At 39.3% G+C, this 13816-nt stretch overlaps 1 protein-coding gene across 1 annotated transcript in view; it reads right to left on the bottom strand.

The window, feature by feature from the left end:
* Window positions 1–263: 263 nt before the first annotated feature.
* LOC133970350 (junction plakoglobin-like) overlaps window positions 264–13816 on the bottom strand; it is a 115414-nt gene continuing 101861 nt past the window's right edge. The window contains exons 12-17 of the mRNA XM_062407133.1: window positions 13399–13518; window positions 12668–12818; window positions 11410–11531; window positions 6969–7011; window positions 4094–4233; window positions 264–2614 (exon numbers count right to left, since the gene is read on the bottom strand). Coding sequence (XP_062263117.1) covers window positions 4097–4233; window positions 6969–7011; window positions 11410–11531; window positions 12668–12818; window positions 13399–13518 — 573 coding nt within the window. The 3' untranslated portion in view covers window positions 264–2614; window positions 4094–4096. The remainder of the gene's footprint in view (window positions 2615–4093; window positions 4234–6968; window positions 7012–11409; window positions 11532–12667; window positions 12819–13398; window positions 13519–13816) is intronic.

The following is a 13816-nucleotide window of genomic DNA, read 5'->3' as shown; positions in this document are numbered from 1 at the left end:
CATTCCACAGACAATTTAGTGAAGAGGTGTATTGCATTTTTAGCGTAGTCTAGCAGAGGCCAGCATTTATGTATGCATATACTATGAGGGAGTACCAAGGAAGCTTCATGAAATTGAATGAGCTGTCAATGGCTTGTGACCATGGGCCAAACTTATCTTCAAAGATTCAAGCTGATGGCTGCCATGACAGACAGTGTCTGATGTTAAAAGTGTTCTGTAGGCCAGCTGTCTGTGGGGAAACTACGACCTGACATTTAGAAACATTCATGGTTGAAATGTTTAATGTGGCATGGAAAAACAATTGATTTAGTTATCCAAGGCAAATGGCTAAATAATGTTCCTTTAAACAAATGTTTTCATTCAGTTGTGGCAAAGTAAGTGTAATGGGAACTGCATTTATATCAATGATGTAAAAATTATAGTGGTAGATTACCACACCAATTAAAAAGTCATTGTAATTGTGCTTTCTTAACATCGCAGGCTGTACATACAGATGGACGACGCATCTCTACTTCCTCTTACCCTGAAACCAGAAAGCCTAAAACCATCTTGAATTGGTGATGTCAGAGTCTGTGCAGTAGTGATTATGTGGATTGGTGGTGAATCCACAGATACATCCAGCTATCGCTATCTATCACATCAATCAATCAGGTCGATCAGATCAATCAAGTTGACCTATTTCAGCTGTCAATCATGATGTCTCTGTTTTTATATTATCAAAAAACTAATTCAAACCAAACCCCCAAAACATGACCAAAAACCTCCTTTAAGTTCATTAACACCTTATCTAAAATCTGTTATTACACAATAAACTGGAACAAATCCAGTAATCTCCCACTTTCTGAAGATGCCTGGGATTCTGCTGGACAGAACTCATCCCTTCCACTTTGCACATACAATATTAGATACCTGGGTTTTGAGATTTCCTCAGAGTCGTTTCACCTTACACTCCATTGCTAAAACAGTTGAAGATGACCTTGAACATATATCAGTGTGATAACAACTGCCTTAAATGACAGAAATCAGCTTCGGGAAAAATGTATTTCATGTCCCATCTGTTAACAGGGAGGGGCCAAATTGAAGACCTATTCTCTAGCCAAACACCAGGGGGCCATCAAGATTTTCTGGCTTCATGTTTGGGAGCAGTCATGCCATCCATCTTTACACACATAATTGATTGGAACCAATAACAAAAGTGTTTTTAACGTCAAGCACAGTAGCTCCTGGTACACAGAGCACTGTTTGCCACAATGTCAGGCTGCCGTTGCACTTACATGCAGACCATTTGAACATGTGATAGGTCAAAATATCTGCAGAATAATCAGAGACGACATCTTTAACAAATGCTGTGAGCAGCTGTAAGGGCTTTTTCACTTGTCACAGTTGGAAACAATCTGCTGTTCCTGATAACATTGATAATGGCTGTCATTTTTTCAAGAGTGCCAGTGGTAATTTCGTGTTTACACATTTGCTTTTCCTACTATGACAACTCAAAATATCACTGAAAAATTGACATAGTTATTGACAGATTTCTAAAATCATTAAAGCTTTAATACAAGTCATTTGTGGTTATGTCTATGAACATTATGCAATACTTTTGTAAATGGACTATGCAGTGTTGTCCATGGCACTCACAAAGTTGTGTACAAGCTGGTTGGAGAGCTATGGTCCATTAACATTCGTGATATGTAGTTCTAACTGGGAAGTGAGATTTGCAGACTGATGCTTAATATCCCAAATAATTTTTAGGTCCATTTTCAGTGGACATTCTAACAGAATATTACAGTCCTGCTCTGCACTAAGGTTTTCAGAATGGTTTGACATAATCCAAAATGTCACTTTTTCTTACTAAGTAGGTAAGGTAAGGTGAAGAATATTTCAATGATTACACAATATACTACCATGCAACGACCAAACATGGACACTCTGGGACATGTGCACTGTTCAAATACACAGAGGAGACATCTAAAAGACAGCAAATTAAGGCTATGATACACGGGTAGCATTTGGTAGCAATGGCGCCTGGCAGTTAATGCTAATAAGGCAGACATCTTGCAAAACTCTCAAAAGAGTTACTGATAGATATTACAGTGAGTGTTTTAGTGAGGAGTTGTGTTTAACTTCTCACTGACAAATCTGTTTCCATATGTGGGGTCAATCACTACATATCAGAACTAAAATTTCAGCTAACTGTTTTCTGAACCTTTCAGATGAAAAGCTAATACATGTGGGTGACTGCCAGCCCCCTGTGTGCCCTGCATGACTTATCTCAGTGTAAGTGCTCTTTGCCTTATTTGATTGCTTCAAAACGTTACCCGTGTTACAGTGCCTCAAAACTTCATACAACCCCACTTTCACCTATCAGTAAAATATTATAACAAAGAGACATTTTTCATTTACAGCAACAATACACCTTTTTTATAATGAGCAACCTTTTGTGATAGTTCTTGACTGCCAAATGGGATTTTTTTTTTTCACTCATTGGAAAGGGCTAAATTCCCTTTGTGATTAAAACCTCTAATCTCGATCATCCATCCATTCCTTGAGTCTTTGTTCTTGCCATTTGTTCATTATATCTTTTCTTTCAGCTTTTCTCTCCTGCAGCTTTATTTTCCTGCAAAAACAGATTCAAAAAGATTAAAAGAAATATGGATTATCAGCATTGAAAACGAATATATAATACATTTTATTTATACAGCAACTTTCATACATAAAATGCAGCTCAAAGTGCTTTACAATAAAATCAAAGACATTAAATAAGAAAAAACATATCAAGAGAAGAAGCTTGTCTGCTGTGTGGTGGGAGATTGCTCCAAACCTTTGGTGCATAGCAAGAGAATGCTGTTTCCACAAACTTCCTATAGTTTGTTTTGGGGATATTGAGCAAGCCCACGGTAAAGAACATATTCTGATAAACAGCCGAGATGTATTAGGGTGCTCTACCATTAAGAGACTTAAAAGCAAGATAAAAGGCAATCTTTACGACATTGTTTTTGTGAATTAAAATCCAAGTCTGAATCAAGTGTAAACCCCCAGGTTCTTTACTTTGGGTATGTTTTGTTAGTTTGCTAATAATGTTTTGTCTCTGATCATCAGTACAAATAACATACATTTCTGTTTAATGTTCGTTTAATTTGAGACAATTGTTGCTCATCCATTGTGCCACGCTGAAGAAGCAATTTATAACTTGGTTTGGAGCATCAGAGTCATACAGCCTCCACAACGCATCACCACTCATTTATGGTGGCCTTTAGGTTATGAAAAAATGTCAAATGCAAAAGGCCCTCTGTAACTCATCTACAACACAAGATGTCTGAGAAAAGCACGGAAGATCATCAAGGACCACAGCCATCCAGGCTGTGGACTTCTCACACTGTTGCCGTCTGGCAGACGTTACCGGAGCATCCGAGCACGGTCTACCAGACTCACAAACAGCTTCTACCCCCAGGCCATCAGGCTTCTGAACAATCAACATTGACCCCCTTAACAGTCACCATGTACATTCTGCTCCCACACTCATACAAATACACTTTCTCCACATATATTCATTTTACTTAATATTCCCCACTCCTTCACCCTGTAAACTGCTGCTTCATTTAACTTTGACTTTAATTTGACTATGTTATATGTTATACATATATTCATATTACTTAATTTAATATTCACTTGACTGAGTTATAGGTTACAATGTTATGTTATATGTTATGTTACATAGTATGTTCTTTTTGTCATTTTGTAAAGTCGCCTACTGCGTAGATGTTTGCCTGCCATGTCATAAGAATTTCACTGCTCCGATGACGCTGTCATTGGTGCATGTGACAATAAACTTTGATTTGATTTGATTTGATTTGATTAGAGCGACTATTTGGTTTGTCCATTCTGGGCTACTGTAGAGACAAGGTGGTGTTACATGGTGGACTTTGTGAACTTACTCTCTATCTAGATATTAAGGGCTCATTCTAAGTAATGAGAACACAACGCTTACCAAGTACTGAGGTGTAACATTCAAATCAATATTCACTATAATTTGTCAGAATCAAATAATAATATCTAGTGTGTGCAAGCGTTTGCATGTGCGTGTGTGAGTGATCACCTGTTAGAGTGGTTCAGGGTAGACCTGTCTTGGGTCATACGTCATATCTTGCATGTAGGACTCATGGAGGTCAGGGTCTAGCGGCAGGGTGTCCAGAGGCAGATCAGTGTAGCCATAAGAATGGTAAGCGCCATCTAATTCTGAAACACAAAGACAGATCTGGTTCAAATAAACAGCTTCCTTCTATTTGATAATGAAGAGTTTGTTTTTATATAGTCCGGTTTGGTAACCAATATATAACAAAATAAATCTGTTTATACGTGGTCAAACTGGCACCATTAGAAGTTATCAAATTAGTTATTTGCAGTTTACCCCTAGATGTACAGACAAATGGATTGACATCAGAGATGATCCATGCTGTGGTGTACTTGGGCAAGACACTGTTGGATTGCACTGTATCAATGTATGTGTGTCAAAGGGTAAATGGCAAAACTGTGCTGAAGTGCTTTTATACATTCAGACCATTTACCAGGATGTGTGTTCAGCAACATCACCTCACCTCAGCATCTTTCCCTCTCCTGCGCACCCCTGAGGGGCTTTTGTCTATCTCTTTTGGCTTTGACCAGGAACACTGTTGATAAAATCTGGAACGAGGCCAGACTTATAAACCTGCTGTTTTGAGTTTACCCTTTGTGTCTGCCAGCTTAAGACACCAAAAGGGATAATGAGATTGGGACTCATATGTTAGGCTACTACCAAGGATGAACCAGACATCAGCCATTGTTGTTGAGCTATATTTACACCAAAGGACAATCTTTTTCTTTTTTTACCTGTCTCTCATGTGTAGAATAAAAAGTCTCTTGTAGATAGGTAAGTAGAGAGTGCAACTGAACAAAATGAGACGCTTAATGTCAAACTGATTAGCTACGAACATGCAGTATGCTCTGGTGGCAGTAGAAATGTATGTCTTTTTTTTATCATTCAGCTAGAAGCAAAATAGCCCACATTTGTTCAGGTTTTCCATCTTATCCACAGTATTTATGACCCAGACCTCATTGTGACATTTTTTGTGTAGGAGCTGGAGGTGTATGTGGAGGTCTGACTGACACTGAACAAATGAGCTCATTTGTTGCTGACAAGTGCACTATGAAATCAGCACCTTCCACTGCACTCTATTACAACTACTGATAGTTTGACAGCTTTCTCTCTCTCTCTCCCCCCCCCTATGTGTGTATGTGTATGTGTGTGAAAGAGAGAGAGAGAGAGAGAGAGATAGAGAGAGAGAGAGAGAGAGAGAGAGAGAGAGAGAGAGAGAGAGGGCTGTCAAGCTATAAGTGGTGGAGAGAACTACTGCAGTGGATTAAGAGCCCTTTTTGTAATAAGAAAGTCCTTATTAGTCCGGCAATGGGGAAATTTGCAGGCTTTTTCCTCCTTTGTTTCAACAACTTTGTTTCACTCACTTTGTCCATTATATCTCTCTCTCTCTCGCTCTCGCTCTCGCTCTCGCTCTCTCTCTCTCTCTCTCGCTCTCTCTGATAAATACTTTTTCAATATCCGTCTAGTAAGTGTTTGCAGCATCTCCCTTTCTCTCTCCTTAATATAGACACTCTGTGTTGTTTTGTCTTAATGACAATTTTGCTGTTGGTCCTGCTCTGAACCTAAAGAAATATAGTAAGATCTACAGCAAATATGAAGGTATTTCAATTCAATGTATCAGAGGTACAGGAGGTTAGCTTCCTCAGGAGGGTCCAGACAGATTGAGGAGAGTGAATGGAGGTGAAAAACTATAAACTAGTAATTAAAAGAGCTCAGTTTGCAAAGTCTAAATGTGCAAAACAATACAGTACTTGAATTTTGCCATGTGCCACTATTCCAAAATTATGAACGAACCCCTGCGTTAGTACAGATATTCGGTATTTGGAACCCAATTCTCTCTGTGCTTGCCATTTGGGGTTTGCATGAGAGCCTCCCATCTCATGCTGGTAACATGACTCCGTCACAGAAAACACAAAAATATCACTTAGATAAATTGTTTCCCTTTCTAAGAATAATTAAACAGTAAATGTTGATTCTTCATGCATAACTTTTAATGACTATTTCTTAAATTAAGGGTTAGTTGGTGTCACTAATTTATTTTATTGTAAGGATCTTTACTCATAATGATTTCCGTTTCACTCTGTCAGACACACATCATACAGGTAAGACCCTTTGCGTTTGTGTACGCCTGCGCTTTAGGAGATATATGGCAGGGATATTAATCTGATCTATCTGTATGTGTGTAGGCTGGGTGACTGTTATGCATGTTGTATCCCGCTTTATTGTAAAATTGCTTTTGTTGTTATTTAGTTTGTTGCCGTGGCGACAACAATTTCTCCCCTTGGGATGTCTGACTAATGCGCCTGAGTGGTAGTAGGTGGTTGCATATGCTAAATTCTAACATATCCTGCTGAGAGTAGATAGTTAACGTTTTAAGGTCAATTAGCAAGATTCTCAGAATTCGCAGTAAATCTGTCTTTAACTGGTGAAAATTGTAAACAATATATACCCGTTTTAGATTAGATAATGCTTAATACTTCCAAATATAAATGGCATTGTTTGTGGTGTATGTTCTCTCTGCAAAAAATACAGTTTATAATACATGTATGTATTTCATATACAATGATTTTTCCAATGTCTTACCGCAATGTTCTCAGGTCGTTACTTTGGAGAGAACATTATTTCGATGCCTACTAAAAATGGCAAAAACTATAAACCCAAATAAACAACATTTTCTTTTACTGTTGTTTGTGAAGGGAGACAACCAAACCTTTCATGTGTCCTGTTCAATGTGTGACGAAGACCCCACCTGATTGTACGGATAAATGTTAAGTCTGTGTATGTATGATTGTATTGAACAGTGTTCTAGAAGTACTTTCCTTTAAATCAGAATACTCACCATCAGTTAGGTAAGTAGGCTCCAAGGGAACTGCAGTATGGGCCTGAAGATAAACAGATAGAAACAGACATGAACAAAATAATGTTTGAACATCGCTATGGAAACAAAGCACACGTCAATAAAGTACCACCTCAGGGGAGACGGTGGATTTGAGACAGATATACACACACAAACAAGCAAACCTTGCCAACCAGCAGAGGGCCACAATTAGCTGAGCAAGTGAACAATTGCTATGACTCCCACAAAAAACACATGTGCATGAAAAACTTGGAGACATTTGATGAAAACTGAAAATATTGAATCATAGCAAAACCATCAAAGAAATGAATCAAGGTCTCTAGACCAAATATAAATTGAAGTTTTTAATGAACAAATGAATTTGGAAAAAACCTCACTGATTTGATTTAACTGTTATACAAAGGGAAACAACAAATCTGGCAGAAACTGTGAGTATGCATGGGTCTAAATTAAGAATATAAATTATGAGTACATTTTTCGGGTCCTGAAGAATTGACCTTTGATCATTGTTATGGGAGTAAAAATGACAGGAAGGTTTTGGCCATGACTGACAATGGTTGCAGGGGACTTAGTGTACTGTAGTGTCAGTAGGTGTACTGTATGAGAGGTTATTTGTGCCTTAGCTTGAGTGGTTTTGTACCTCAGATTATAACAAATATTTTTATATTTGCACAAAAGCTCTATTGGTACTCAATTATTTTAGTTGAATACAATATAGGCAGCATGGTGGCGCAGCAATCTGAATTGTCACCACACAACAAGAATGTTTTGGTTGGAATCCGGGAAAAGGGAAAGCAGAAAACGGTATAAAATATAGATAATATAAATGGATGGATACTATCTCAGGATGTCTAACATTGTCCCAGTAAAGGTTGTTCAATTAAGGATTTTTTAGGTCGGCTGTGTTTAGCACGGTATCATAATTCATCTGATATCTCCTCAAAAGTTGCATTGTTAAGTGTTCCAACTAGTTGGGAGAGGTTTTGCTGTTTTCTCTTTCTTTTCAGTTATTTAATTATTAGATGAAGGATATAGAAGTTATCTAAGCCCCTACACAATTATGGTTCACCCACACAGTTGTTTTCAGTTGCGTGACTAATTAGACATCTGCTGCCTTCAAATGGCATCGTGCCGTGTTCACAAGAAGTAGAAATAAAATGTGTACCCAACTTCCAGTGTTGTATCTACAGGCTCATAAGTTCCATTTAAAAGCTGCAGTCCTCTCAGAAATACTGTATGTTGGTGTTTGGTACTGCTAGTGGCAACTGAATATAGTTCTTGTTTGGTGTCCAGGCTTTGACTTTCTCCAGATATGATTGCATAGATAAAATTGGGGAGTGATGACCCTGTGTCAGAGCCTACAGGTAGATGCGGGAGGTGCTGAATCAGACAGGCAAACAGGCAGCAAAACCTCTCGATGAGCTTCTGGCTTCATAATCCCCCCTGGTTCATGAACATTTGACAATTGTGCAGACTCAATTGGAGGGACAAGCAGGAGATGGTGAGGCGAGGGGAGGGATGAAGGGGGTTGAAGAAAGAGATGAAAAGGTTTGACTAAAGTTGTTAGATGCTTAGAACCTAGTGACTGAGACTCAAAAACCTTGGGGCTGATCTTGCACCGAATAGTTAGATTCTAACTATACCAAAAGTTAGATTCTAACTATTCGGTATAGTTAGATGGACAGCACAGTAACAGGCACCTCTCCAAGAAACACCAAATAACCACCAGAATTATGGGTTAATTGGTAGAACCCTTAAGGCACTGGTAATGTCAGCTTCTGCCAACCAGGCACGGTGGCTGGCCAGATAGCTAAGGTTGATGGCGTGGAGTGATGGTTGCGTAATGCATCGAAAAACTGAATAAGAGTGTTGAATCATGGTATCATGGGTCCGTGGGGAGAAGAGAAGTCTATGATTAGTCTCTTCTTTCTGGAGAGTTTCCTGGTGGGGATGACGATAGGGCTGATGCTGTAGACTGGGAATGGGAGACTAATGAAATAACCTATCATAAAGCCATCATTGACTTCTTTGGCTAGGAGCCTGTCCATGATGGAGTGCAAACGTGGTGGATGGATGGATGGCTGCGTCGGAGAGGGGGGAAATATGGATGGGGAAGATTCTAAGACTACTCCTTTGGTCGTCGAAAAGTTTGCTGTCTTAGGGACTTAGAACCAGCCGTCCATGATGAGACAAGTTGAAATGCCTAGAAAGTCTAGGTCGAGAGAACTGTGACCGTCGTGAGAACTGAGACAAACAAGAGAGAATGTTTAGTTACGCTTATGTAGGCATGCACATGTTGGGACATGGTTTTTGTGCAAACCACAGGCCTCCTTTCAGTCAAACTTGTAACAAACATGCCGCATGTGCTGGAATGGACTCAATCCCCCAAGATGCCACAGGTTCCATTGATCTTAGAAAGTCAAGGAACTCAGTCTCCCAGAGGATGTAACAGGATGCTGCATGTCCTGGGGTCTGGGCAATGTCACACAAAGCTGTCAAGAACCACCAGGGTCAACTCCTATTGGTCACTCTGGTCCAAGACCCGGGAGGGCACCGAGGCCAATATAAGGAGAGGTCTCCCCAAGATCTTCCTCTTTCTCCAATCCTCCCGAGGGCGGAAGGCTGCTACAGCCTCTCTTCTTCCATCTCTCCGAGGGCGAAAGGCTGCTCAAGCTCTGATCCAGCTTCCTTCTCTATCCAACCCACAACCGGAGGTCAGAGGTGCAGCTCCCCTGCCCACACTTCTCAAGGAAATCTCCTCGCCCTTCAAGCTCTACAAAACTCCTCGTAGCGACGTGATGTCCTGCAGGAAAACTTCAACCAGCATCTGAGCACACGGCTCGACAGAATCGCGAATGCAGAACTCTACGACCACAAAGCCAGGAGACGTCACAGAACTGCAAACTGAACAGCAACTTCTTTTCCTCTTTCCCTAGGACTGGTAACATAATCTGGGCTTAATAATTATACTACGCTAAGCAAGACTGTTTATTTGATCGGTGTGTGTTTATAAGTTTGATATATGCTGTGACGTTGTAGTAACAAGTTATTTGAAAGTAATTGTTAGTTAGGCCCTTCACCGGCCTCCTTTGTAGGTCTCTCTGACTCTTGCATTATCTGATTAACATCTACAAAGACACACGCATAGTCTCCACCTAGTTAAACCTTCCCCCGTAAAGCAACCTCAGAAGAAGGGGGGGGGGCTCTCATCTTAGGGACCATTCTTTAAAGCATGCTAATTTACATTCACACACACTCACACACCTCCTTGTTAGTTAGTTTGATTGTTTAGTAACTTGTGTTTTTACACTTTATTATGTTCATAATAAATGTTTTTCTTTCACAAATGTTCTGTCATTAATATTGCATAAGTGAATTTTGCCAACCGTTAAACTGTTAAGAACTCCATAACCTTCATTGGGTGGTGCCCCGCGAGAACTTTAACCAATTAAAGTTATGATTTAATATTAATATTTTAAATATTAATGTTTTACATTTTATTTTGATAACCAAATTTATTGAGTGCCTAAAGGCACACCATTCTATGTTAACACTTTTTAAGCACTATTGCACAACACACATGTGAGTTAATAAGGCATAGATGAGTGGATCAGTGAGGAAGACATGTTGAGCTGTGGTCTTGTTCCTGGAACCTCATTTATAATTAGAAATGTCATGAGTGAACGAGCTCTGATCTCACTGTGGGAGTCTCTGAGCATGTTAGAGGGGCGGGGGTCGGAGCCCCGGGGCCTGTGTGTGTCCGCTATCTGGGAGCGCGCACACACACACTAGTTGTTACACATTCCCCGGCTCCTGGTATTTCATGATGGCCTGATACGATGATGATTTAAAAAATGAACGTGAACCTGACTTTCACTCACGTTCAACATATAAAGGGCTGCTATTTTTTAGTTTAAGTTCATGTTTCAAGTTCAAGTACATGGTATCTTAGAAAACCCATTTTTTTTACCGTGGTATCGAAATTACCACTGAATTTTTGGTATCGGGGAACCCCTAATTATAATAACTAAATTTAAGCAGTTGCTGGTAACATGCAAAATTGAGAGATTAGATTGGTCTCCTCTTTCTCTCCGGTTGTTTGGACCAATAATGACCTCTGCTTGGATATTCCTCATCTTTAGAATTATTTTTATGATCCATTATTTGATATAAGAGATCCCTTTTTCAAGAAGAAAAGGAGACTTTCGTTATCAGGACAAATATAGCTCTATGGCTTTAAGTATCATATGTATATCAGTGAAAACCAGTACTCAAAGCCTTGTGGTACTTCTTATGGAATATCTGTTTTGAAAGGAGACAAATCAGTTGTGGTGTGTCAGTTACACACACACACACACACACACAAACACACACACACACACACACACACACACACACACACACACACACACAGCCTTCTTACCATTTCCCATGCGGTAGGGTCATGTTTAAAGAGCGAGTGTGTTAGCTCCACAGACACTCTCTTCCTGTAGTCTGAACTCTTGTCCTCTGAAATTCGGAACAGCACTGCTGCAGCATAGGTGGCTACAGGGAGACAGTAACATAACAGCCATACAAGCATAATTCTGTAAACAGAAGGTTTTTGTATATATGTTTTTATTTTGCAGAAATTATGAACTGAAAGAAAATTATTATAAAACTCTGAATCACTTCATGAGGAAATTTAAATAAATATCAAGATTTACTTTCAACAAACCAAAATGAAAGAACAGAATGACTTCTTGTCAATAACACATTTTGCAACAAGTAAATGTATTAATGTATTGTAATGTAATGTAATAATAACAAAACAGTGTCAAAATATATTTTACAAAAACAGGCCAGGTCTTTATGGAAGAGGACCACTTGTCAAAGAAATAAGATAATTTTCAGAGTAAAGCTAAATTAAAATTTTGGACACAAGGCTTGTCTCACAGTTTCAACTCGAGTTCATCCCAGAAATAGTGGATTACTTCAGTGATGAAATAATCCCAAAATACATTTTTAATAATGCTTTTAAGTTGTATTTTAATTGGAACTAATGGGTCAATGAAAAACAGCCCATGACCAATTATTCCTAAGATTCTTTATTTTTTGTGAATCCCCTATAGCAAAATCAAGAATGGACTTCTACGATGTCATTAGACTGCTGTATTAACGTGTCATCTGATTAAAGACCAGCATTTGGGGTACCCTGCTAAATGTAATGCCGACAGTCTGGTGGATTATCAGGATTACAAATAGTACTCAATTTGTACCCTTCAAACTTGAACTGTGCAGATCTTGTTGAGTTAAGTTAAATTCTATGAGAGCTGGATTTTCCAATTTCACTCAGTATGACTTCCAGCAGATGGCAGTCACAACTCACCATGATACACCTTCTCAGCTTCACCATCAGCCACACAGGTGTATCTTTTCATTGAAACTAAAAAGAGAAGTGTGCTTGGCCTCAGAAAAATAAATAAATATGTTGGTTTCAATCTCTTGCATTTCAAGCCTCTTTTTGTCTGGATCCTGAGACTTTTATACTTCTAGTTTTTATTAATCAAAAAAGGTTTTGTATTTGTTAGTACAAGTTCTGAAAAAGTATACAGCATTCAAATCTATTTATTGATATATATGCTACAAATTTCAAAATGCATATTATTGTACAAGCGTGATATTATTGACATGTGATTTACCTATTCCTTCGTTGCTTGAGTGTAGCAGCTCCATGAGTGGTGCTGAAGCTCCCTCTGCGTCAATGAGCTCTGCAGACTGTTTGTCCAGAGCCAACTCACACAGGACGCCCGCAGACACTCGTTTCACGTTCTCCACATAGGAGTACAGCAGCTGGGCACACACACACACACACACAAACACACATTCAGATCATTGAAAGGGTAAGGGTTAGGGTTAGGGTTAAGATTAATTTCCTGTCAAAAAACTTTAACAACCACAGTTTATGTATTTTAACCAAGCAGCAATGGCTGACATAAAGTTCTGTTTTTATTATGCTGTGTTCAATGCGATTGCATAGGAAGTCAATGCAAAACATTATGCGTTTTCGTGTTGCCTGGCTAGTGACGTGGAAGTTATGTATAATGACTCAACGCAACAGACACAAAGATTCAATATTCAAAAACTCTGGCAGCCGTGGATATGGTATGCAGGACATTTAGTGTAGTTTTGTTACTTAAATGTGCTAAAAATGTGGCTAAAGAAATGCAAATGCTGGTTCACAAGATTGGATTAATTTTAATCGAGGATGACCCCTAAACTGACCCTGCTACTTATACCCCAATTTACCTCTAGTGCCATCATCCACTTGCAGCAGGCTGACTGTGTGTGAGGGTGGAAACAAGCTGACTCCTCACCTCCATGGATATAACATCAGCAGCCTGGCATTGTCTCATAAGCATTTTGAGTTTACCTGTACAAACAGTGGTATGGTTTGCATGTTGGCGATGTCTCCTCTGTTAATTGGGTCTCTTGCTAGGATGTGGAGGGCTCCTGTGCAGCCCTCAACTATTTCTTCCATGCGAACACCATCCTGTAAACAGAGAGAGACAGAAATACAGAGGCAGATATGTCAAGGAGAGAAATAAACCAGTTCATAACCAGTTACCATTCACAACTCTGCTAGATTTAGACTGAAATTGTTCTTTTTCACTGTTTGTTCCAATTTGGACTTCCCCACATGTGGAATAAACATGCAGCCTAATGGCACCTTTATGGCTACAGATCACATTGCACATAGTTCAAGAGAGTAATTTATGATTGGATGTGTTTTCTGAGCCTGACCTGGAAAGTCAGTATAGATGGAAACCTGACAGAAAACAAAATACAGA

Source organism: Platichthys flesus, chromosome 16 (assembly GCF_949316205.1).
Source record: "Platichthys flesus chromosome 16, fPlaFle2.1, whole genome shotgun sequence".
In the NCBI taxonomy this organism is placed as follows: domain Eukaryota; kingdom Metazoa; phylum Chordata; class Actinopteri; order Pleuronectiformes; family Pleuronectidae; genus Platichthys; species Platichthys flesus.
The sequence above is the reverse complement of the archived record's forward strand: the minus strand, read 5'-3'. Positions and strand labels throughout refer to the sequence as shown.